The sequence below is a fragment of the Onychomys torridus genome, chromosome 3 (genome assembly GCF_903995425.1).
Source record: "Onychomys torridus chromosome 3, mOncTor1.1, whole genome shotgun sequence".
Classification (NCBI taxonomy): Eukaryota; Metazoa; Chordata; class Mammalia; order Rodentia; family Cricetidae; genus Onychomys; species Onychomys torridus.
In genome coordinates this window covers 68,300,379-68,328,134 of record NC_050445.1, presented here as the reverse complement: position 1 = coordinate 68,328,134, position 27,756 = coordinate 68,300,379, and the positions used below count along the sequence as shown (strand labels likewise).

Genomic DNA, 27,756 nt, shown 5'->3' with positions numbered 1-27,756 from the left:
TTCATTCAGATAGACTGTCCTTTAAGCTTCAATACACAGATATTGGCTTAATTACACTTTTTTCATTTTCCTACTGTGATGATTGGTTAATATTGCATGCCAGCTCAACAAGATTTATAATTCCCATGAAAACAATCCTCTGAGCATACAACAGAATGCCCTCTAGGTTAGCTTCACCTGTGGGGATACCCATCTAAGATGATGAAGATCGGATTAATTGAGACAGAAGACTAAGCTTAACTAGGGCTGTGACCTGAACAGAATATAAAGGAGAAAGCTACTTGAACTCATCTCTCTCTTGACCTGAACAGAATATAAAGGAGAAAGCTACTTGAACTCATCTCTCTCTCTCCTTGAGAGAGATCCCCTGTCTTTGGAGGAACAATGTGCCCCATTCCCTACTTCTTGTTCATACAGCCATGCCTCTTCTTCCCTACCACAATGTGCCTTCTAACTCTGAGCCAGAACACAATCTTCTTTAAGTTATTTGTGTAAGGTATTTTGTCCAATGACACAGAAATTCTCTTCCTTAGTATTGTCTTCATACAAAGATAGACAGGGGTGTTAGAAAAGACTGTGGATCTCCCCTCTCTCTCTTCCTCTCTCCCTCCCCCCTCTCTTTCTCTCTTTCTCTCCCTTACATGTGCATGAAATGCTAGTGAAATGCTTTAAATAGACATGAATGACTCTGTCTGCTTCTGAAATTACTTGTTCATTTAGCAGCTCTGTGGGATTCTATTCAACAGAAGATGCAAGGCTTATTTTGCTAACAAAGCCAAGCTTGATTCAGTTAGACTCCCACAGGAAGTTAAGAATATTAACTCTAAGTCAACTTTCTAATAGGAAATCTGTTATTCATAGTACCAGTAGTTATGTTTGGGGGAAGATTGAAATGTATTACTATTAATTAAGCAAAAGCATTGTTTTCTTCCAAATACCATTGCCTCTTTCTTTTTTTTCTGCATTTTCATTTGCTGGGCTATTTCTTTCAGGGAAAACAAATTCTGAAGTACTAAAATGTGGAGCTAGTTAAGTTCTTCATTCCAACAGGAACAGAGCGTCTTCTGTAAGAGGATGGCAAACTTTGTGGAGAGAGTTATATAAAAGTATTTGAGACTTTGTAGATCAGACTATCTGTAAGAATCCATGTACACCATTACAGCTGGAAAGTAGCCATACATAATCATTTGGAATAACTCTTTCAATAATACTTTTACAAAATGGGCCAGATTTCACCCAGGGACCATACTTTGCTGACTCCTAGTTCTAATGTACTGTACCTGACAAGAAAAAGAATTCAAGAAAATTTTTGAGAGAGTATACTTTTAATTTATTTTATTTAATTTATTTTGTAGGTGTTTTGCCTGCTTGTATGTCTGTGCACAATATTTGTGACTGGAGACCAGAATTGAGCATCAGATCCCATGGAACTGGAGTTACAGACAGTTGGGGGCTGACATCTGCACAACGGGATTAAAACCTGGGTTGGCTGGAAGAGTAGCTGTACCAGGCTTTTTCTTTTGGGTCACCGAAAGGCTCCCAAATTATGACACGAAGACTTGTTAGTTGTGAGTGCCCTGCCTAGCCTAGGCTCATTTCTGGCTAGCTCTTTAACTTATATTAACCTGTTTCTCTTTATCTACTTTTTACTGCAGGGAATTTTACTTTTCTACTTTTCTTTCCTTCTGTATGTCTTACCTTCACTGCTTTTCCTGTCTGTCTGTCTGGCAGCTGCCTGGCTTCTTGCCCTGGGTATGTCCCCTTTTTCTCCTTGTCTCTTATTTCACTCATTTCTTCACCCTCCTCTGGAGTCTAGATTTCTCTTCCCATTTATTCACTCTGACTGCCAGGCCCACCTATCTTTCTCTGCCTAGCTATTGGCCATTTTGCTCTTTCTTAGACCAGTCAGGTGTCTTAGGTAGGCAAGATGAAACAAATGTAGAATATTTTCATAATTAAGTAAATTCAACATCAACAAAAGTGACACATCTTTACATCATTAACAAAGGCAGCAGAAACAAGTGTAACATACTTTTACATAGCTGAAGTAATATTTTACAACACAGACAAATGTAACACATCTTCACATAGTTAAAATAATGTTCCATAACAAGCAGCCCATGTTCTTACCTGCTGAGCTATCTCTCCTATCTCTCCAAACCCAATTTTCTAATTTTTTATTGATTCTGTAGAGTAAACTGGTCTGGAAATATGTCTACTGGTTGATTTGAAGCTGAATTGCTTAGAGTTTGGAAGGGGAATTACAGACTCAAAGACAAATTACCATTGGCTGAAGGCTAAACGAAGCCAAACCCTTACTTTTGGAAGTCATTTTCCAGCTCTTCCTTGGATTCAATTCTGTTCTCTCTCCTTACTGGTAAACTGGGATTTACTCTCAGAGATGCCAATAATCCTCACTAGAAACCTGAAGTTGTCACATTCCTAAGAGCAGTCACCATTTGACATGCCTCTAACAAATAATATGAGTGGAAGTTTATTCAGTTTCCAAAAACTCCCTGTTTATGAGATTAAAAATGAATTTAGAAAGGATAAAGGCTACTTTTGCCTTCAGTCCTTTATCTCTTTTTCAGTCTGAAATGTAGTTTGCTGCTTGATATTTCTCAGGTGTATTGTGACCTTGGTGGAGAAGCCATGAGCTCAAATTTGAGGAAATTGAATACTGGAAGATTGAGCTATGGACTCTTCTGGAAAGGTGCACTTGCCACTTTATGCTTGAGTATAGTTTTTCATTAGGAATGAATCAGTATTATTAATTAAGCACTGAAGCCAAGTGTCTGCTACACATGGTCCATGTTAATGCTTCCTTTCACTTTAAAATAGTGTTACTATTTATTGGTTGATAGTAAAAGAATCCAGTACTCTTTAAAAATAGCTGGAGTGTAATTATATTAATTTCTTGATTCTATTCCTGTTTCTGGTCTAATGGTTTCTCCTAAAAGGCAGTTGTATTTCAGAACAATGTTTAGGTAACAGATTGAAGACATCTGAAAGACACATTCCCTGGACTAAGAAGTCTTAGTTGGCAGGTATGCCCAGATTGACGATATCTGCCAGTGATAGTCTTCAGGAGGCATTTGCTGACCCTAAGCTGGAGTTTAAAAGAGTAGGCGTATGAAGTAGAAATTGAAAGAGCTCATAAAATCAATATAATAATAGGTTGGACAAGACACTGAAATACAAGGAATTGCTCTTAAAGAAATAGGTGGACTGCTGTGTCAGGACACAGTACTTCATATTCTCTTCTTCAACCGAACAGGGAAAATGATATCAGGGGTAACATACCTGGAACTACTGCTGAGGAGTAGGGAATACCTGCCAGATAAAGATGGCCCCACAGGCTTACTGGAGGGCAGAGGTATGCCATAGGATTCTCTTAAGATTCCCCTATTAAATTCTCAAAGCCCAGTGCCAAACTATTTATTTTCTAAAAATTTTCCACAAGGATTAAATGAATTCTTATCATGTCCCTAAGTAAAGAAAAATAAGTAAATCCTTTAGGACTTTGGCCTTGCACACATGTGAGAAAGAGCATTAATTAATTAGATAAATGAAATTCAGACAGAAAAATATCCTTCATGGTTCTCTGAACACTGTATACTACGAAATACTGTTTAATAATCAGAGACTAAGCATTTGTAAGCATGCTGACAAGGAAATTATAATTGAATTTAACCTACTAGACTGAAGAAAAGCATAGATATTAATCTTTCTGACTGCTATGACAAAATGCCCAACCAAAAGCAACATAAGAATGGGTGTGATTTAGATCACCATTAAAGGGTAGAGCCTATCATGTCAGAGGATGAAGAGTGGAAGGAGCGTGACGCAGCAGTCCTTTTGTCTCTGACAGAAGTGGAGAGAGATAAGTACTTGCATTCCACTCAGGTCTTTTTTCTCTTCATTGCTGGCCCCCAGACCCTGGGACAGAGTCAGGCCTAGTTACAATGGGTCTTTCTTCAGGTAAGGTTCTCTGGAAGTGCCCTCACAGTCACACAGGCAGGTCCAGAGGTTTGTCTTTTAGGTGATTGTGAGTCTTGTTGGGTCAGCAATGAAGATGAGCTCCACCACACAGTAGCATCGATACGTTCTCCAGTTCTTCAACAGAGAAATGGAAAAAAAAAATAAATAAATATATAAAGCCTGTTGCATGGAGAAAGTGGGTTGAGATTTTTCTCTCAGAATCATTTCTATTCTGAACTTCCTGTCTATGATCTGAAGTATGATGGAATGCCAAATTATTCTTCTCCCGAGGTCATATTGCTACATGTTAATCTAATCAAAGATTTACTTTAAACACAATCCTTACTCACTGACTTTCTGTTTGTTACTCTAGAACTAATGAACATTTGCATGCTTTGGCACACTCTCTGTAGATACCTCATGAGAATTACTGCCTGTTCTCATTCTCCTGAGAGCACAGGAGAGCTGTCAACTGAAAGTCTATTATCTGACACTCACAAACCAGTCTAACATGTAATTACTCATCTACATTAACACTAGAACTAGTAATATAATATTTGTTATATTTTGTCTGATATAATATGAATCAATAAGTCACTACAAAGTTTAGGTTCAGATACTTTGTGGTATATAAAATAAACTTTGTTAAAACCAAGAAGGTCCATGTATGGCATCACAGATGAGTTAGATAATGACAATCATAGTTGAATGATGAGAAGACCAGGGTAATGCTCCAGAAGCAATGGAAAACATCAGTCTTCTGCTTGCTGGTGAGAGTCTCTCAGAAGAAGATTCTGGGTTTCAGAAGGCAATTTTGTGTCGTGTCTGTGGCACAGACGTTGTCTGAATATACTCCAGTCTCTAAGCCAGAGAAACAATTCCAATCAGACTTGGATTGAAAAAAAATTTTCATTTATATGAATTATGTTATTTTATAATCTGGACTCTTTCCCTAAACCATCACTTAAGTGAACTGCTGGCAGTGTCTCCAGGCCTGGCTGTATATCTTCCACACATCAGTCTTAGTTACAGGATTCAGAAATGAGCCTGTTGGGGATTTTGTTCTGATTGTCCACCCAAGCTGGCTGAACATCAGCAATTACATTTAGAATCCAGCAGTTCAAGCACGTGCAGGAAGAATCTTCCAGGTGCCAGTGTAATGAATTCAATTTAACCCTTCTGAAGAGGAGTACTGAGATAAACGAGCCTTAGACTCGTTTCTTCTCTCATGCTTCATTCAACTGTGGTGTAACTCATCCCCAGAAGTGCAGTGCATCACCAGAAGATGCCCATGCCCAGTCATATCCATTCAGTTAAGGAAAGGAAAGTTATGGGACTGTATAATGTGCCAGGCATTAAAACAAAACAAAACAAAACCCTTCAGTTTGTTTCATTATCTGTGTTTGGATTGCTACCAAAATACAGAAAATAATGACATGGAAAAATGGTAGGAATCAAGAAAAATTTCATTTTATGCTGTGGATATCGCTCTGTGTAAATAAAGTTCTGATTGGCCAGTGGCCAGGCAGGAAGTATAGGCGGGACAAGAGAGAAGAGAATTCTGGGAAGTAGAAGGCTGGAGAGACACCGCCAGCAGCCGCCACGAGAAGCAACATATAAAGACACTGGTAAGCCACATGCCATGTGGCAAAGTATAGATTAACAGAAATGGGTTAATTTAAGATAAAAGAAGTAGATAACAAGCAGCCTGCCACGGCCATACAGTTTATAAGCAATATAAGTTCCTGTGTGCTTTCTTGGTTGGGTCTCAGCGACTGTGGGACTGGTGGGTAAGAGAGATTTGTCCTGACTGTGGGCCAGGCAGGAAAACTCTTAACTACAATTTTAATGTAGAAAATTCTTTTGGGAGATAGTGAAGTCTTTTATAGTTTCACTTTGTGTGTGTGTGTGTGTGTGTGTTGATTGGACAGTCATTTCAATTACAAGCCATCACAAAAAAATCAAACCAATATATGTTTTCCAAGCTTGATTCATAAAAAACTTTGAAACAATAGGCTTTATTTCATAGCTGATTTCAATTTTGATCTCACAAAAATTAAACTAGGAAATACTTAGGCTTCTATGAAGGATGAACATTACCACTTTTTGGTCTTATTTGACTTGGATGAAGTCATTTAAGCATCCATATATTTGTTTCTCTCTTTCTCTCTAAAATGAAGTTAATAATTTTGAGTTTTGCTTTAAAGGTTATTCTGCATTCCAGGAAGACATCAATGTCCGTACATTTCCCTGGGATCTATGGCTGCAAGGTGCAGAGACAGAAGGAGTTATTACCTTTAGGGAAGGAACAGCAGACACACTTGAGTAGACTCACTTCCCATGAATGTTCTGCTTCATTGGAATTGAACAGAGAGTAGTTACTGGAGTGGGCAGATGTGCACACACATATTCAGGCTGGTAAGCAGCAATATTGCAAATATTACTATTCCTTACACATAGCGACTTACTGACTGGATCAATTTGTTTCTTCATTCATTTATTCACAGCTGAATTCACTTGCAATGCATGTGCCCAACATTTTCCCTGGCAGGTAGAGACAAACATTGCTTAGTTTGTACTTTTAAAATGCCCTCCAAAGAAGATTAAATCCCGAACATTTCAGGAATATATTTTATCAAGTATATCTCTATAAGCCTTATTTCACTTACTACTGTGAGATAATTAAATACAGTTAAAGCTGAAGAGACTACATGGAGACAACATTTCCTATCTTTATCTTGACCTCCAGACTAGGTCTTTACTGTGTTGCTTTGTTCTGGGAAAGACCAGGACAGGTATTAATCCTCTATGCCTGTGAAGACCTCTCAGCTTTCAGTTTCTCTTCTATGTTCCTTTTAACAAAAATGATAGGAGTGTAAGCTGTACGTCAAGAGAATTCTTCCACTTCACCCTTATATTTCTCCCTAAGAAACCTTAGGTATCTGGTTTTTATGCTCCTTTCTTTCCTTTTCTTTTCTTTGTTCAATTAAGACATAGACTGACCAATTTCATTAAATTTGATAAAATCTTATCCAGAAGCTATGAAGGGAAATCAAAATAAATTGGACAGAGAATGCTGTGTTGCCATGCTGATTAATTTTTTTCACTTGCTCTTTGTAACTCATTCTACTTAGACAGAGAAATGTAAATTAGCAATGAGATCAACATGACACTTGCCCAAGATGAACTTCCCACCTCACAAATGTGCAGCCTTTTGAAGTGGTGTGCTATATAACATTCTCCACTGATTTCCCTTGATGGGAAAACAGTTGAAATTTCCAACTGTACATTTTGTTAAATCTGATATAAAAAGAAAATACCTTCTGTTTGGAAGGTGTTAATACCCGGTGGCAAAGTTAGTAAGATTTATCAAAGAAAAGTCTGAGAACACATCATATTTTGGCCTAAAATTCATAATGTTACTCAGTAATAATATGATTTTGGAGCTGAAGAAAGTATAAAAGTTTCTAAAACATTAATTATTCAAGAAGAGAGAGATCCATTCTTACATGACATCAGCAATAGACCATCTTAAATTCTTGGCTTAAATCTAAAATGTGACAAGGTAAATAACCATCAATCAGTTGTTCTGCATCAACTTTTAGTGCACCCTCTCTAAACTAGTCTTGATGAAAGCCATTCATAAAGACTGCTTTCAACATGACGGCATGAAATACACTTAATAGAACCCTTTACAAAGTGTTCCTCACTCGTCCTGCTTCCAAGAGTGCCATCAAGTATGATTATTCCTCATAGAACAATGATAATTCATGCTCATTGAGAATTTGCTATATGTCAGGTGCTTTGCTAGGTGATTTATCTTTTTCAGGTCAAATAATGCCAAGCAGATACTGCTAGATTACCAAGAGTGAATTGTATAAATTAAGTTTAGCGATAACTAAAGAGTTTTCCTAGAATCTCAGCTCCTAAGTGACAAAGACAAGAAAGAAACTAAGGCTGTCCAGATTTAGGAATGCTTTTCTAAACCCTCACACTGTTCTGCCTCCTGCCCCAAGTACATATGTAGTTTAGAGTCCTTGTCCGTTCCCTGTATTATCTTCCTCACTCATTCCTACCAAGGGAGAGTCAGACTTTTACCTTCTCTGACTTGTTCCCTCCAAGTCATTACCAATGTGCAAGTGATTATTGTGTTAGCAGCTTTTGAAAAGAATATTACATATGCTTTATATAATATAATATACAGTCTATAAATTATACCTGTGCACTGACCTATAAACATTAACCCAGTCTAGAAATCTGAAGTAAGTTAGATTATTGTGGTAGTTTTAAGTGGCAACTTGGCTCAACCTAGAGTCTCCTGAGAACAGTCTGGATGAAATTGGTTGTGAGCCTGTCTATAAGGAATTCTCTTCATCATTAATTGATATAGGAAGACCCTCCAGGAATGTGGGTATCACTCTTCCTTAGGCAAGCTGTGCTGAGTGCAGAGGGAGAGGAAAGCAGAGATAGCCTCGTTCTCCTTTACACTTACTGGGTATGACTCTCTGCTTGAGTTTCTTCTTTGACTTCCCTGAAATTATGGCTGTACCTTGGGATTGTAGGCCAAGTAAAGCTTTCTATCCTGTGTTGTTTGTCATCAGAATATTGCATCATAACAACAGAATGGAAACTAGAACAATTATAACATTTTTTATTCAACATGTTAACAAAAAGTAGGGGAATAAATAAAGCTAATGTTATTTTAGCTTTGTGTTTATTACAAATGTTAATAAATACTGATATAGCAAGCTTTCTTGTTGGACTACCTTTGGACCACTAGCCCACAAATAATGACCCAGGGACTTATTATTAGTTATGAAATCTTGGCCTTAGCTTAGGCTTTTTTCCCAACCAGCTCTTGTAACTTTACCTGTATTTTTTTTTAATTCACATTCTGCCACGTGGCTGGGTTAACTCTTCTTAGTACTGCACATCCAGCTTGCTCTGAGTCGACTGGCAAAACCACTCGCCTAGGTTCTTCCTCCCAGTCTCTCTCTCTCTCTGCCCAGAAGTCCCACCTATTCTCTCCTTTTGAGCTGTTGGCCATTTAGCTCTTTATTAAACCAATCACAGTGGCACATTTTCACACAGTGTACACAAATATTCCAAAACATGCTGATTTCAGAAATAAAATTCAGTTTAGATAGAATTTGTCCACACAAAATGAAATGCGATTTACTAAGTAAGTGTCTTCTGAAAGAATCTGGACACCATAGGCTTGACTCTAAATACAAAACTAAGTTGAATTTTTATCACCTATGTCTAATCATTCAGAACCAGAGGGCTCTTAATTGGCTTTGCAAAAAGAGAATTATAATAAAATGGGAAGGTAACCAGAGCTGAATCACCACTGCTAAAAACATGTACATTACAAAGATATTTTGTTGACTTTTAAAACAGATTTCTGGGAGAATTTATTCATTTTATTTATAATCTATAGCTTAGTTTTATTTAATAGCAAATATTAAAGACATCTTTGTTCAACTATGTGTGTGTATCACTTACACAATTTAGAATGATTTCCAAATAATACTAAGAATAGGGTAAGATTATTAACCACTATGGGAGGGGTAGAAACTTGAGACTTTCAAACATTGTATAAAGTACAAGATTGGTACCATCTTCTCCTTGTACTTATGATTATACATACACCATAGAAAGAGGCTCACTTGTAACTCAAGGAAGCTGTGGGAAACATTTTCATAGTAGGAACTCTTTAATAATTAAGAATTCTGGTTCAGTTTTGGGAAGAGTGTTGTAGAACAGAAAGTCAGTTCCTCTTAGGAGCATGTATATAAGAGATTCTACTACGTGTAACTAAATGCAAGGCAACAAAATGTATCAAGAGTGGGCTGCTGTCAACATGCAAAGGAAGAAGAGACTCAAAGTTCCAGTGTGCAGCACTCTGCCTCCTCTGGCCTGATTTGCAGATTGGGATCCACCAGTGTTGCCTGAAAAACTCTGTCCAAAGACCTCAGCTCCAATGATTTAATCAAGGAGGAGTTGTCCAATGTCAATCCTCCCCAGTAGTTCATGAATGGCAAGAGAGAAATTCAAGTCTTGGAGCTGGGAAATCTTCTTCAATGCTAATTTCTGAGGTGGAGAATTGGTTTCTATAGTAAAAAAACAATCTCTTTAAAGTCCTGGAGCTCAAATTCATGGGATCCTATCACTTCTGTTCAGCAAGATTTTGCGATGCCAAGGTCTAGATCAGATATCTATGGACAGTCTTTTGTATCAATACAATCTAGGGGTCTTAAAATGGGTTAATTTTCTCTTCTAATTAAACAATTAAAAGGCAGGAAATATCTTAAGTGCAACAGAAAAATATCCAGCACCGCAGATTGAATTGGCAGTTGAAGAAAGGTGTTTATTGAGGGTGAAGAAACAAACATACGTAGTAGCCAAACAGAAAAAAGACCCTCTGTGAAGCAGAGGGAAAACTCAGAAAGCTGAACATCCAGTCTGGGGGCTGTGAGGCCTCTACAGAGTTTTCCTTCTCCCCACTTAGGGTTCACCAGTTTGATAACAAAACCATGTAAAGGCAGCAGGTAAATCCATGAAACATGTGGCGACATATAGATGAACAGAAATGGGCTGAGTTTAAGTCTAGTCAGTGGTAGGCCTGAGCTAATGGCTGAACAGTTTAATTGATATGAGCTTCTGAGTGATTATTTTATAAGTGGTTGTGGGGTCTGTGGGGCTGGGCAGGACTGGAGAAAACTCCAGCTACATCCAAAGGATGGTTAATTGGTCAGCAGCTGTGACAGGACATGCTCTGATCCTGTCTTGAACTCCTTGAGCTGGTCCATCAGCAGGAGTCCTATTGGCGGGAGATAAAAGCTGCCAGGCTTTTGTCTCAAGTTAGGAGACTGGGGAAGAAGCTGGCCTTTATTCACCACATTTATTACCTAGCCATGGCTCCTCTTCTTGTCTGCCTACAGAAGAGTCAACTTCCTGGCCTCTGAGTATCATTAACCCCATTCATGAGAATTCAGAGAAAGGTCAACCTTCCCCCCATTTCCTGCCTTTATTCTACTTCTAGTGCTAATAAAATTTTCTAACTTTACTCAATTTTCCTAGTTGAGAAAAGAGAAAAAAAAAATCTGTTGACTCCCGTATCCATCTTTGTGGTTCTGACAAGAGATTAAGATGTAAGTAGAATATCAAGATGTGCATAGCTAAAGATTCAGATAAAGGTGTGCCCTAAGCCTCATCATCTGGCTTTGGTTTCATCTTGAAAAGTGGTCTGACAAGAGCTTAGAATTGTGGGGAAATCTCTTAAACAGTTCCTCTCAGACTGGCACCAGGCTTTAGTGTTTTTCTTCTCCCAGCTTGAAATTCCTGGGTGAATTCCAATTCTCTGGGGTGACTTGTTACACAGTTTTACATATAACAGCTATTCTGTTTTTACTTATTATGCTGATCATATAAGTGAGAAGCAAAATGAATGAAGATGCTCCTCTTACATTATGATTATATGTGAAATAGTTCATCAGTATAGAGATGATCTTAGAATAAGCATTCTTCTCTATCCGGAAAGTGAACATCTTCATTCACTATGAACAGTCAATATGTTTTCTGATGATGAGTAACTTTGTAACACAAAAACATAAAAACATTCTCATATTTTGGGGAATAGTAAATCCTTCACACATGGGGAAGTGTAGAGGAGCAAGAGGTAGCTTCCAATTGTAGATGAACCTGGACCTTAAGAAACTTCTCTCTCCTTTCCTGCCTCAGTCATAGTCGCAAAATACTACACAAGTCTGAAAATAAATTGAGACAGAACCCCCTGGACCTTTTTTTAAAGTATAGTTTTCTTTATTACTTTTATGTATACATTTATGGTTTGTGTCTAGAGTTACGTGCACAAGTGTGTCAGAGCATGTGTGTAAAATCAGATCATCAAGGTTTGTTCAGTAAGTACTTTACTTATTGAACCATGCTTCTTCCTGAGAAAGTTCTTCTATGATATAAACATAAAGTGCCAGGAGAATATTAGGATCCAGGGTAATGGTAAGATTGGTGTCCATACATTAATACATAGTTTGAAAATTATGGAGCATGGGACTTGGATCAACAAAGAACAAATGCATTTAGGCATCTCACGTTTAAGGCCCAAAAGAAAGACAGGAGTTAATATCTCTATGTATACATGTATGTTGTTGTAGTCTCTACTGTTCTTCATGTGCAATGCTGTTATCTATGGTTTAGAAAGAAGGGACAGGGAGCAAGCTGGCTAGCCAGGCTAATAAAACTCAAGCTTCAGGCCAAGTATGTGTCCCTGACTCAATATATACGTTGGAAAGTGACTGATAAAGATGCCCAATGTCAACCCCTGGCCTTTATACCCATGTAAACATACATGTGACATGTGCACATACCTGCACAGACATATATAAACATGCATGCACATAAATACCCCTATGCCCCATGCACTTTAAGAAACAAAAAGAAAAGATTAACAAAAAGAATGTCTGTGAGCTTACTGTCAGTTAAGAATGAAGAAGATAAATTTTAGAAGAAAAAATTTATTACAATACAAAACTAGTGTGTGAAGCGGTAGCCTACATCCTCAAACCTGTCAATCAGCCTTTATGTAGGTCAGATTAGGTTGAGCAATTATATTAAAAGGAAAAAAACACAGTTTAGCCACAGTATCAACCGTGTGTATGGGTAATGTGACACTATAACCTCCTTACACCAAATGGACATGGATGACTGTCTTTAGTTATGAACTATCAATTGAGTCACTTATGACAATACACCATGATGGGCTATGAAGGCTCATTCAGCTCTTCTGTCTGAACACAGCCTCCTGGTGGGTTGTGGAGAAAGAGGATGGACTGGGTTTTTGGGAGAGAAGCATAATAGTCTTGGCTACTCTCTCCTATGTGCTGTCCCCTCACAGTCCCTCTGGGTAGAAACCCAAACATGGCCTGCAAGGCTATCTGCTCTATGTGTATATCACTGATATGCAAAATAGTGGAAATTTTTTTACTTGTGTAGTACAGTATATTCTACAGGACAAAGGTATGTTGTGAATGGCATGTGAAGCTCACAGCCATATGTTTTTTAGATTTTTAAAAAATGTTTTGACTTATTCTTTGAGAGCTTCATGCATTATATTTTGATCTTATGTTTTCTCCTCACCATTCTCTCTGATCCTCTCACACTCCCTACCCATCCAAGTTCACATTATTCCTTTCTCCAAAAACAAATAAGCAAGCAAGCAAACAAATAACATGGAGTCCAACATGTATTGGCTTTCTACTCCTGAGCAGGGGGTCTGCCTTGGAGTGTGGCTGATATACCTAATGTCACTCCACTGAAGAAAACCGCTTTTCTGATTTTCCCTCTCCCAGTTCCCAGCAGCCATCAGCAGTCAATAGCTTCTTGGTTAGGGATGAAACTGTGTCCCCTTCTCTTCCACTATGATGGGATTCTGTGAGGCTTGAGCTTTGCAGTTTATGTACGCTATTCCAGTCTCTGTACATTTATAGATTCATCTGTTCTAGTCCTGGAAAACAGTTTCCTTACAGTTATACACTACCTCTGGCTCTTAGAATCTTTCCATCTCCTCTTCCACATAGACCCATGAGCCTCCAGCAGAGTGGTGTGATATAGACATCACATTTAGGGCTGAATATTCCAGAGTTTCTTATACTCTGCATATTACCCAGTTGTAGTCTCTGTGTTAATTACCAGCTACTACAAGAAGTTTCTCTGATGAGGGCTGAGCAATCCACTTATCAATGGGTGTATAGCAATGTATCATTGATAGCCTCATGTTATTGACCTCATTGACAGTGTCAGGTATTGGTTCCATGCCATAGGATAGCCAGGGCAATGAATATTAAACCTAACAAATATTGCTGAGTTTTTATTGAAAAAGTTGGCCTATCTTGGAGAAATAATATTTTAGCGGCTTTATTGAGTGTTGCTCTGTAATGGGTCTAATTCTTCTTGATGAGAAAAGGAAACCCTTGAGTGTGTGAGTTCTCCAGTGTGCAGCAGATCTGCTGCCCACTCCTTTTTTGTCCTAATTTCATACTTTATTAGATTATATTATACTATATTATAGTATACACTACATGCCACATTAGAATACATACAGATTTCATATTATCTTGCACTACATGACTACAAAAACAGGAGTGTGCAGGGAACTGGTATAAATCAAACAGAGCAAAGAATAACTCATGGTGACCATAGTCCTTTACCTTAGTGTAGCAAAAATAAACCATTGGTTTGGACAAAATACTGAATATTAGCAGAGAGTGGAAAAGCTTTGTTACTAGTGAGCTTTTTAAAACATATTAAGAAATTTCTTCTTATTTGTAATTAAAATCAAGTATATCTATGGGGAAAATGAAACAATTATAATCATGATGATTAGTTTAGTTTCTTGTCATTTGTGTTTCTTGTTAAAGAGTTAGAATACAAAGAATTTTACTAGTTTTATCTGACCTCTCTGTTTATCATACTACAAAAAGATAAAAAATATCCAATTTCACTACCTACCCTGCACAGCAATTAATTTCTTTCCACTGACCTTTACAAAGAACTTAAACTGTAACCCATTTTAATGTTTTCCATGAGCTAACATATTGAAAGCTTGAAGAATTTTACAGAAATCATTTACTTTTTCCATATATTGAGCTGTGTTACTGACAATTATGGTGATTCTGCTTAACTAAATATAATAATAATGGAAAACATAGAAACTAGGCAAATTCCTAATATAATACTGGGAAAGTTTGATTTCTGATATGACCGGCCAGTGTATTCAGCAGCAAACAAGCTACCTTCCATTAGATAAATTAATTATTGGAAGAGTCTTTTAAACAAGATGATCGCTTAGTATAATCTTTCCAGAAGTATTGAATTTACAACTTGTAATTTGTTGCTGATTAGTTGAGGGCATAGAAAATATTTCCTATTTTATTTTTCTCTGTGAAGTTTTAATAATTTTGCTTTGTGTGTTTTAAAGTTCTGTTAAATGCATGCACATTTATCACTACTTCTTTGCTTAATTTGTACCACTTTTACCATGAAATAACTTTCTTTATTTGTAATAAAACTTCACTCTACCATCTGCTGATTGAGTATGCTAGCAGCCTTCCAGTCTTTTTTTGCCTGGTGTAGCATGGTATACATCTTTGTTTAGATGTTCCATGCCATATTTGTAGAGGTAAGAGAAAAACCTGGGCACTCATTTTTCACTATGTGGGTACTGGAGATCAAATCCAGGTCCTTAGGTTTGGCAGCAAGTGACTTTACTGTGTGAGCCACCTGAAAGGCAGGCTGAAAGAGTCACAGCCACAGCAAAACATATTATTAGATTTTAGAGCTTTAATGGAGGGAAAGTGGGGGAAAGAGCCAGGCCTGGCAGAGGGAACAGAATAGGGACAGAGAGAGGAAACACAGGAAGAGAAGCACAGAGAGAGAGAGAGTGGGGATGCAAGTCCAGCTTTAAGGCTGGAACGCAGTCACCTACTGATGACGTAAGGCACCAGACAAGACCTTGAGCTGTGCATGTACAGAATCCTAACAACACCTCCATGACCATGTATACTTATATTTAAAGTTTGAATTTATGTTCAGTTGGGTCTTGCCTCTTTAAAGTTTGTTTTTAATTCAATATATAAAAACAAAATCATCCATATTAATAGGAATTCATGCAATCTGATACATGTATATACAATGCAATATTAAATACTATTAAAGAAATTCAGATCCTTAAAAACTTATTATTCATTATGTGAATTGTTCAAAGTCTATTTTTCCAGCTTTTTGGAATACTCAGTTCATTGCTCTTATCTGTAGTCGTTCAGCTGCAATTGAAAGGTTTCTCCAGTCCTACCAGGCCCCCACAGTCCAGTAGTATGTTTATGAAGTAATCACTCAGAAGCTTATATTAATTATAACTGCTTGGCCCTTTGCTCAGGCTTATTACTGACTAGCTCTTACACTTAAATTAACCCATAATTCTTATCTATGTTTAGCTATGTGGCTTGGTACCTTTTCTCAGTTTTCTCTGTATCTGGCTAGTGACTCTAACTCAGCCCTTCCTCTTCCCAGAATTCCCCTCATCTGCTCTCTCTGCCTGTATTTCTTGCCTGGCTACTGGCCAATCAGCATTTTATTAAACCAGCGTACAAGGGCATTATTCCACAACATTCTTCTACAAAACAGGAGAGCAGTATTTCTTAATGTAGCTAACTGATCCTTATATTCATCGTTGAAGCTCTCTTTATACCCCACACCCAACTGTCTTAGCTACAGGTTTATTGCTGGGAAGAGATACCACGATCTATGGCAACTGCTATAAAGAAAGCATTTGATTGGGGTTTGCTTACAATTTCAGAGGTTTATTCCACCATCATCATAGTGGGGAGCACAGTAGAACATAGGCAGACATGGTGCTCGGGAAGTAGCTAAGAGTTCTGCATCTAGACTCACAGGCAACAGGAAAGACAGAGAGCACTCATCAGGGCTTGGGCTTCTGAAACACCAAAGCCCACCCCCAGTGATATACTTTGTCAAAGAAGTTCACACCTGCTAATCATAAGTAGTGCCATTCACTGATAACTAAATATTCAAATATATGAGCCTATAGAGGACATTCTTAGTCAAACTACCACATTCCACTCCCTGACTTCATAGGCTTGTAGTCATATCATAATGCAAAATTGCATTCAATCCAACCTCAGAAGTTCCATAGTCTATAACAATCTCAACACTGTTTAAAAGTCTAAAGATCTAAGCCTCCTTTGAGACTCCAGGCAATCTCTTAACCATAACCCCAACAAAATCAAACTAAAAATGCAGATCACATAGTTCCAACATACAATGGCACAGAATATACATTACCATTCCAAAAAGGAGGAAAGGGATCATGGTGAGGAAACAAAGCAAGACCAAAAAACAACCTCCAAACTCTGCATCTCCATGTCTGATGTCAAAGCACTCTTCAGATAGCCAACTCCTTTCAGCTTTGTTGACTGCATCACAATTCTTTCTCTTGGGCAGGTTCCACTCTGTGTTAGCAGCTTTCCTTGGTAGGTACTCCCTGGGCACATCTTGGGGTCTCCAAGTGCTTTGACATCAGACATGAAGATGCAGAGCTGGAGCTTGCCCAGCTGATTTTCAGTCTTGCTTTGGTCCAGTATTTCCTCATTATGATCCTTTCCCTATGGTCTAGAATGATAATGTATATCCTGTGTCACTTTATGTTGGATGTATGTGATCTGTTTTTTTTTAAAATTTTGATATTAGAGGGGATTGTAATTAAGAAATTGCATGAATCTCAGAAGAGATTTTGAACTTTAGACTTTAAAACATTGTTGAGACTGTGATAGACTATGAGAATTTTTGAAGTTGTACTAAATGCATTTTGCATTATGTTTTGGTTACAAGCTTATGGGGGAGGGAGTGGAATGTGGTAATTTGAATGCAATTGGCCCCTATAAGCTCATAGGAAGTGGCACTATTAGGAAGTGTGGACTTCTTGACCTAGGGATGGCCTTGTTGGAGGAAATGTGTCAATTTTGGGTGAGCTTTGAGGTTTCCTATGCTCAAGTTATGCCTAGTTCAGTCCAATTCCTATTTCTTTTCTTCCCTCCTTCCCTCTTGGAAGCTATATTTGTTCTCCCCGCCACACACACACCTTGGAATCTGAAGTTATTTTTTTTTTAATTTAATTTAATTTTACATACCAGCCATGGCCTCCACCATAAAGACTCCCCTGGGGATTCACCTCAACCTGGTAGATTCAGTCCAGGCAGGTCCAATCCCCTCCTTCCAGGCTGAGCAAAGTGTCCCTGCATAGACCCCAGGTTCCAAACAGCCAGCTCATGCACTAAGGACAGGTCTGGGGGCCTCCCAAACAGTTCAGGCTAATCAACTGTCTTTTTTAAAAACTTTCTTTTTATTTATTCTTAGTGTTTTCACACCATGTCTCCACATCATGCTCCAGATCCCAACCATCCCCCTTTCCAAAAAAAAGGACAAAATAAAATTTAAGAGAAGAAAGGGAGAAAAAAAAAAGAAAAGAGAATCTTATCATGAAAGCTGCAGTGTAATATAGTGAGTCACAATCCCCTTTATCTGTGGATTTTTTTACATGCAGGTGTTCATCCCAAAGAATCATTGGTTTGGTTCAAGGGCCCTCATCTCTGCTATACCCTCACTGGTACTCTTCCTGCACATCCTGTTGCTGCACTGTATTTCCTGTTTCTTCCAGCCCAAAATGTATTACTCTCAGCTCCTTCTCCAGAACCATGTCCACCTACATGCTGCCATGACCTTCCATGATGATAATGGACTAAACCTCCAAACTCTAAGTAATTAAACATTTTCCTCTATAATAGTGGCTGTGGTGGCAGTCTCTCTTCACAGCAATAGAACACCTAAGACATCAGTGTTTTATTGCTGTGAAGAGACACCCATAAGCACAGCAACTATTATAACAAAAAACATTTAATTGGGGCTTGCTTACAGTTTCAGGGGTTGACTCCATTCTCATCATGGCCAGGAGCATGGCTGACATGGTGCTGGAGAAGTAGTGGAGAGTTCTATGTCTGGATCAACAGGCAGCCAGAAAAGAGAGCCATTGGGCCTGGCTTAGTCTTCTGAAATCCCAAAGCTGGTCCCCATTGACAAACTTCCTCTAACAAGGCCATACATACCTCAATAAGTTCACACCTACTAATCCTTCTAAATAGTGCCACTCCCTCATGACTAAGCATTGAAAAATATGAGCCTATGTGAGCCATTTTTAACTCAACTACTATATCAACCCTTCCCAGACTTTGATAAACACCATTCTTTACTCAACTTCTAGGATACTGACAATTTTATATTCTGCATATGAGTGACATTGAAGAGAATTTGCCTTTGTTTGCCAGGTTTATTTCCCATTGCTCATTGATCTCCATCTATGGGGCTGAAATGTCATTCTCTTTGTGAATAATGTTCTGTTGTCTATAAGACCTCACTATTTTATTGATACTCTATTCATTTTCATTCTTCTGTTTAGGATATTAATTATTGATACATTTGAATTCTAGTTATCTTGTGATTTCTTTTATAATTGTTTCATTTGTTCTGCTATCAATTTTATTATTTTTCTTTTTTGGCTTTAAAAAATTTAATCATTCCATTATATCTCCTTTTTAGTCAATCGCATAAAAACAATTTATCAATTTAATAGTTGTTATATAATTTATAGTGCATTTCTTTAACTTAACAGTCTGCTTTTGATTTGTAATATATTGCTTCATACACAAGGAAGAAACATTTCAACAGTACACTGACATTTAAATTTCACTCTTCCCAGACTCAATAATGCCATTGCTTCTCATTTTATTTATATAATTTCTGTAAACATCAAAACCTAACAATGAAATAATGGAAAGCATCACAAAGATGTTACATATCACCAAGGACCTTTTCCAGTTTGTTCTTAGGAGTAAATGTTTCTGATATTATTTTCATCTTTGCTTCATGATACCTGTTACCACCTCTTATTTATGTCTAAAAGTAATGAATTTTTTCAGCTTTGCCTGTTTGACTATATCTATATTTAACTACTTATAAAAAGGTATTTCTTTTGATAGAGAGTCCTATCTTAATATCACCCTGAAAATTTAAAAACAATTCATTGTAATCCTTTTTAATATTTTATTAATTTTTTGAGAGTTTCATACAGTGATTTTTTTTTTACATATTAACCTCAGTCACCAAATTTCCTATCCATCCTACTTAATTTTTTCTTTAATAAAAAAAGTGATCAAGTTCAATCTATCATTTTCCAGTTCTTCTGGTGTTAGGGCCTTCCATAAGAATACAGACTCCCTATTGGTATCAGGCCCCTAAACTAAACTGGCTATTCCTTTGCCAATAACTATCAATGCTAATAGCTGTTTTGGCTAGTGTTGAAACTTCATATCTATGTCACATCTCCATGCTGGGATTTTATCTGGCTTAAGTTTGTCCAGTCTTGGGTATGCTATCATACCCTCTGTGAATTCATATTTGCAACTAACTTGTCATGTCCAGAAAACACATTTGGTTGTTATCAGCCACTGCCTCTGGATCTTACAATAATTTCTTCCCTTCTCTGTGATGATACTAAGCCTTGCAGGTAAGATTATGATATATATGTTCTCTTCTTATTTTCTGCACCTTGAGCAAATGTGGGTCTCTGTGTTAACAAGTATCTATTAAAAGGAGAGTTCTTGATGAAGGTTGATAAGTGAACTAGTATATGTATATAGCAATAAATCATTACAAGGTAATTTAATACTGTTTCTATTTAGCAGAACAATAGTAAATTTTTCTTAGGGCCTGTCTATCTAGCCATAGGTTCTTGGCCTCAGTAAAGATGTTATGTAGTATGGATTCCATCTTATGGAGCTGATCTTAAATCCAGTCAGAAAGTGTTTGTTTACTTGCATAACATTTGTCCTACCTTTTCGTCAGTGGGTATGCCTTGCCATGCCAGTCATCATCAAGGTTAAAGGTTTCACAGGAGGATGAGAAAGATGTTTATTCCTTTTGTTGTTGTTTTATATTTTATTTTATAATTTAATTTAATTTTACATATCAGCCATGGGTTTCCCTGTCCTGCCCCCTCCCACCTCTTCCCTGCCTTCCCTCCAGTTGGGAGTGTTCACACCACCTTTTGGAATTATGAGAGCTGGGCAGTAGGAATGGAATTTCCAGGCCAGCGTCAGCTTTATTTCTCTATATTCTATGATTCAAGTTGTGGTATCTTCAGCAGTGGGTTTCTTGTCACGTCCTAGATGGTAACCAGGAACAAGAGCAATAGACTGTAATTTGTGGGAGTATGTGGGGTCCTGGTGACCAACAACTCCCAAAGAGGTAACCCACTCCTGCCCCTGGGCTTTTTATTTGCCTGCCTGTGGTATCTAGTGAGAGCACTGTGCCCCTGCTCTATTTCTGAGTTAAGTCCATTTAAACTCCTTTAAAATATGTACTGGTTTTAGGAAGCTTTACAATAGTAGGTTTTCTTAGGACTTTTTTCAAAAGCTCTTTGGTGCTAGTTACACCTCTTATTTCATATATTATTTTGTTTAGTTTGTTGTTGTTGTTTATTTGCTTGTTTTATAACTGCCTATCATTCAGGTAAATAAATAGTAATCCACGATTCTTTTATTCCTTGCTTTTATCATGTATTAGGTAAATCCAGTGTAGTACTCAACAGAGCTAATTCTCTACTGATGATGAGTTTCCTGAATTCTTTACTCAACCCAACATAAATTTTCTGAGTTCTCTTGGTGAGAACCTGAATCATTTGAGGCCTTATGTGGATGGTAGGATCTCTTTCCTTTAATTGCTTACATGGTTACTTCCTTCTTCCCTCCCTTCGTTCTTTCTTTCTCTGCATAAGCTTGAGCACTCCCAAATGGCTGAGCTAAATTTGGCTAGATGTTATACAAAATTTATGTTTCCAGGTTTCTTTGTTCCACCAAAAATATCTCACTTTTATGATTTCCATAACAAAAGAAATATCTTAATTATTCTTGTGGACTTCCAAAGTGTGTTTTTTGTGCTATTTAAAATTAAGAGACTGAGCATATTCTTGTAAGTAATATGGGTTCAATTATTTGTCTTTGTGGAAGGGAAAATAATTGGTTTGTACAATATGTACTCTATAAGAGAAGCTTAAAGCATTTATTTATTGAAAGATGAGACTGAATAAAAACATGATATTTTTCTAATTAAGAAAGTGAAGTATCCTAGAATCTTGGAACTAATGGAAAAAACAAATATACACCAAAGTTCCAAATAACAATCTAATTTTAAGGGATCAAATATAAATAAGTGAATCAACTTTCCTAATTTTAAAATTTTTATGTGCTGGTAGTACCAAATATTAAATAAATATGGAGTATTTTTATTACATCTATTAACCAAGAGTAAAAAGCCATCTTCACCAAAACAGCCAGCTTCTGTCTTCAACACAATCAAAGTGAATCTTATCTATCCTCTTAAAATATGCAAATAATTCCCGAGAGTGTTCTCTCATCAGGGAAGTATTCACTGTGATCCTAGAGTTATTACAAAGCATGCGGAGTCAGAGGAAGTATAAATATCAGGTACAGGCTGTCATCTCCTTCATGGTCACACCCTGATGTTCAGCTGTACTTGGGAATTATTGATCTTTTAGTTATTGTTTTTTGTGTTGTTTTGTTTTTTTTTATTGGGGGCGGGGGAAGGCAAACTTTAATTCTTGGGGCTTTTTCTTTTCTCCATCTATTTCTTTATTTTTTCTTTTTTTGTTTAGAAATATCCAAAGCATTTATAAAAGTTCAGAATAAATACTGCATTCCCTGTGCCCATTGCTAGTTCTATGCTTTTGTTCTTTGTACTTAGAATATTCTACTTTAGAAAGGCTGGTCTACCTCCTTTAGGTACTCAGTTTAGATATGGTTGCCTGGGCACTATCTTCCATGATAATGTTCCTTTCAAGAATGAAGCTAATGATCATTAAAGATTTGGGGCTTTAATTTATGTGTAGGAAATACTCTGCTACCAGATTAATGATAGTTTGTAGATTTCTCCTTACCTCAGGAGGATCTTTATACCTGATATGAAAAAGTAAAAGTGGACACAGATTTTAAACTATTTAACATCTTGTGAGAGTTAAGAAAGGCTAATCTTCCAGTACACTCCCAAATGAACATTAAGCCCCAAGGTTCACGATGCTCATTTGATGGAGTCTGTTTCTCAATACATTCAATGTTGGTAGGTGTCCTATGCAGCAGTTTCTGAAGGAGAGATCCAAACAGGCAATAAGAAGCAGCTAATCTGACTATAAACCAATTGTTTTAGAAAATAATCATTAAAAGCGTTTGAAGTTAATTTAAATGAAGAAAAGTCAAACCACTATAATGAGTTTAAATTCCTAAACATTTCTTTGCATCTGGCTCTACATTTAGTATATATCTCCAACTAAAAATGGTTTAAAATCCCACTTAGACCTAGTATTTGGTAAAAGAAGCAATTTACTGAGAGAAGTTCATTCCACTCAGTTTATTGAATCAGCATCATCTTTATGGGAGGAACTAGGTAGGAAAGTGTAAGCTCTGGCCTTCTCTCTCTTTGCAGATAGCACATGAATTAGTTTTTTCATTTTCACAGACACAAATGAGTCAGCTGTGTGGTCAGGGTGATTCCACCAAGAACTGGTTCCCAGCTTTCCAGCACACTCTGGCATTGACTTTGACAAGCTTTGAGGAACAGCCTAGTCGACAACTAGATTTATCTACTACATTTATCTTGGGGCAGAGAATGCTTTCACTCTCCATATCCCAAAAGACACCTTTGCATTCAGGACCATGTTTAATCAAAGCTCTGTAGACAGAAAAGCATGTTTTACTTATTTATAGCTTCATTTCTGCTCGATTCTTTTCTATAGAGATTGAAGGAATTAAAGCAACGAGAATTTGCTCGAAACGTGGCTTCCAAGTCATGGAAAGATGAGAAGAAACAAGAAAAGGCACTTAAGCGACTCCATCAGCTGGCCGAGCTGCGACAGCAATCTGAGTGGTAAGAAGCAGAGGGGCTTAGGTGGTCCAGACTGCTTCTCCTGTCTCCTGGAAATTTCAATAATGAATCTACTTGAGTCCCATAACAATATAAAGTCAACATTAATCAACAGATATGCCTGAAGGCAAACTTTTAATTGTTAATGGTTTGTAAATTAGTAATTTTGTCATTTGATTTTTTTTTTCTTCCTGATGCTGTTAACTTATTACCCTGTTTAATGAAGTGATCCAGGGAACAATTCTAATAAACTGTCTTCTCTTCTAGCTTGACTTGTTCTGACATAATTCTGCAGTAATTTAAGTTTTATAATGATAACTCTTAAAATATTTTATTTAATATTCATACAGGCATATAATATGTTTAATGTTTAATGTAAAATATGTTGGATCAAATCCAACTTCTGTTCCCTTCCCTCCAATTCCTCTGTTCACATTTTTCCTTATCAAGTTCACATGTTCCCTCTGTACATACACATCTACATTTAAATACTTTATAATGCTCCCCGAGTGTACATGCATGTGGGATCATTTTCCCATCTGCCAGATCAAGGATGGGAATTTCCATAAGCCCCACATCCCTGAAGAAAACTGACTCTCCCTTTTCCAGCAGCCGTCAATTGCCAATAGCTCCTCAAATAGGGACAAGCCTCATGAGGCCCTCCCCAATTCCTCTTTGGGAATTCGGCTGCCTTGACCTTGTGTAAGCACTCTGTATACAGTTCCAGCTGATGTGTATTCATATATGAAACTTCCATGTCATGTCTGGTAAACACTATTCTGCTTCAAGCATCTACAATGATAGTGTTTAAAATTATAAATAACAAAGCACCTTTGGGGTAGAAAATACATGTCCTGAATATTCCCTTGTTCATACTTGATTCTAGAATAAATGACACTAACGTTGTCTGGCAGACAAACAAAATATAATTAATGTGGTTAAATTTACCACACAGTGCCATTTTAATTGATAATTATACCATAACAAGCATTACACTAATACATACTTGTAATAGAAAACTGACAATTTAAAAAAAAGCTTGCAGCTACTGAATGATTCAAAGTTGTTACCTGGGATGCAATTAACATTGCAGATTGTGAATTGTGCTAATATGAAACATAACGTGTAACAGTAACATAACTAATTAATATGGTTGACAGCAACCTGGTGAATTATGAATTTATAGCTCTGCCAGAATTTAAATTCCTATTGTTTAAATGGAAAACAATATAAAATAACAAGAGTGAATGGTTCAGCTATATTACCATAAAATACTAGACTTCAAATGTGATCATTAGGAAAATTATGATTTTGGCTAATTATTCATGGAAATGGTGGCAGTAGCAAGTTTATAATATTTGCATATACACAATGTTTAGAATATGTTAATTAACATCAAATATATGATAATATTAAAATTTTTTAAATGTAACATAAAAGTGAATTAAAGGTACTATACTACCTGTATATAGAGATTAGATTAATGTAAAGAGATTTTCCTGGAAGACCTACACAATAAGAAAAGTAGACACTGTATTAGACACTGATCTTTCTACCAGTCTATAAAATGAGGAACTCATGTTATTTAAACATAGTAATAACAAATCAGACATGCTGAAACTGGGCTTAGAAGACTAACTTCTGTGTTTATTAGTATAAAATACAGGAAAACATCTAGATCACATTTCAGTTTCTACATGATTAGTTACAGGACAGAGTAAATCAAATAATAATAAACGGGGAAGAAAAACATCCTTTAAAACGGTCTTCACAGGCCAGACCAGATTTGCCTTGTTCAGCAGCAAATCTGAGTTGCCCTCACAAGCATTATTGTCATTGTCTTTCCTATGAAAGTAACTACACATCCACATCCCTGACCCGATGGAAACAATCAGAGGAATGTTGATGATGGTGGCAATGAGGGGATGATGGTCTCATGGATGATGCAATAGTAATGATGATGAGCCTGCTGTTAAATTTCTTAGTTGCTGTGGTTACCTGGTAAGGTCTTCCAGATAAAAATGTCCACTCTATTAAGTTAGGGTATCTATCAGGAAAACTTATGTACCAAACACACTCTAATGTAACCACTCTGTAAGCCAGAATGTGACCTACTGGAAAAGATACATGTTCAGCTTTCTGAACACAGAATTTCAAATCATGAAGATTTTCTTCCATTTTATTACTCCCCAACTGCTCTATTTGCATAACAGCCTCATGCCCTAACAAAAGTCATGTAGAGTTATAAAGTTTTTTCTTTGTTGAAGCAGGAGTGAGACAAGTAAATTATAAATGAAATGACAATTAAAAATATCATGGCCTCTTTCCTGGACAATGTGCCTTTGGTTAGCCTCACTCACCTTTCCTGAAAAGCCCAGCATATCTGACCCTTGTGTGCAGGCTTTTCATGAGGATTTTTAGTTTCTTTCTGTGTTGTGTCTTGCCCTGTTTACTAACATCTGACTTTCAGCATCATACAATTAACCCTGTAGAAACTGGTGCAATCTGTGTACGATGATCCAATAACATGATTCTTCACGTGGAAAAGAAAAGTGAATTAAAAGTAGTGATAAGACCTGAATCCAACAGATAAACTAATTCTGGCAGAAACCAGCTATGAGTTTCACACTGGCAGCCAGCTTTGACCTTTTCTTGGATAGCTTCACTCGACTGGGGTCTCCAGTGACAGCGTCTATTGCGTTGGGAGGTTGACTGGGGTCTCCAGTGAAAGTGTCTATTGCATTGGGAGGTACTCACTTTCCAAACAGAAACTTCTATGTAAAAATCTAAGTTCAGTACAACTCTATGGGTGATTTGGCAACATTTGGGAAATGTTAGTGATGCTGATTCTGAAGACAGAAGCTCACCATATAAGAACCAGAATGCAACACACACGAACACACACACACACACACACACACACACACACACACACACACATACACACACACACACACACTCATTCTGTTTTGGTACATTTTTTTTCTGTTGGAAAATATGTTTTCCCCCATAGAAAACAAATCACATATTTATGAAGCTACTTTGCTTTAGAAATTAAGTCCAATGTTGCGATGAAAATAAAGTAGTAAGAGTGAAATGGCTAGTTCTGTAGTCACTCTCTTACTAGGTATTAGAAATAAAAATAATTATTTTAAAATCACTGAAACACCCAGCTGTAGCACTCTTGGGCATATACCCAAGGAATGCACAATCATACCACAAGGGCATTTGCTCAGCTATGTTCATATCAGCATTGTTTGTAATAGCCAGAACATGGAAACAACCTAGATGCCCTTCAACTGAAGAATGGATGGTACATATACACAATGGAGTACTACTCAGCAGAGAAAAACAATGACATCATGAGGTTGGCAGGCAAATGGATGGATCTAGAAAATATCATCCTGAGTGAGGTAACCCAGACTCAGAAAGATGAACATGGTATGTACTCACTCATAGGAGGATACTAGATGTAAAACAAAGATGACTAGACTGCTACACAACTCCAGGGAGGCTACCTAGAAAACAGGACCCTAGGAAAGACCCAGGGATCACCCAATGACAGAGAAATAGATGAGATCTACATGAACAACCTGGACGACAGTGGGAGTAATGAAGGGCAAGGTTTGAGGGAAAGAAAGCTTTGGGGATCAGGAGATCCCAGCTGGATCAAGAACAGAAAGGGAGAACAAGGAATAACAGACCATGATAAATGAAGACCACATGAGAACAGGAATAGGCAGAGTGCTCGAGAGGTCCCCAGAAATCCACAATGATACATCCACTGTAGACTGCTGGCAATGGTCCAGAGAAAGCCTGATCTGACTTAGTCTGGTAATCAGATGGCCAAACACCCTAACTGTCATGCTAAAACTCTCATCCAATAACTGATGGAAGTGGATGCAGAGATCCTCAGCCAGGCCCCAGGTGGAGCTCCAGGAGTCCAATTGTCGAGAAAGAGGAGTGACTGTAAGAGTGTGAATTGTTGAGACCAAGATTGGAAAAAGCACAGGGACAAATAGCCAAATGAATGGAAACCCATGAATTATGAACCAAAAGCTGTAGAGCCCCCAACTGGATCAGGCCCTCTGGATAAGTGAGACAGCTGAATAGCTTGAACTTTGGGAGGCATCCAGGCTGTGGGACATGGACCTGTCCTTAGTGCATGAGCTGGCTGTTTGGAACCTTGGGCTT

General features: G+C 37.4%; 1 protein-coding gene across 1 annotated transcript in view; it reads left to right on the top strand.

The window, feature by feature from the left end:
• Znf804b (zinc finger protein 804B) overlaps positions 1-27,756 on the top strand; it is a 523,478-nt gene that overhangs the window by 484,650 nt on the left and 11,072 nt on the right. The window contains exon 3 of the mRNA XM_036180228.1: positions 23,435-23,565. Within this exon, the coding sequence (XP_036036121.1) occupies positions 23,435-23,565 (131 nt within the window). The remainder of the gene's footprint in view (positions 1-23,434; positions 23,566-27,756) is intronic.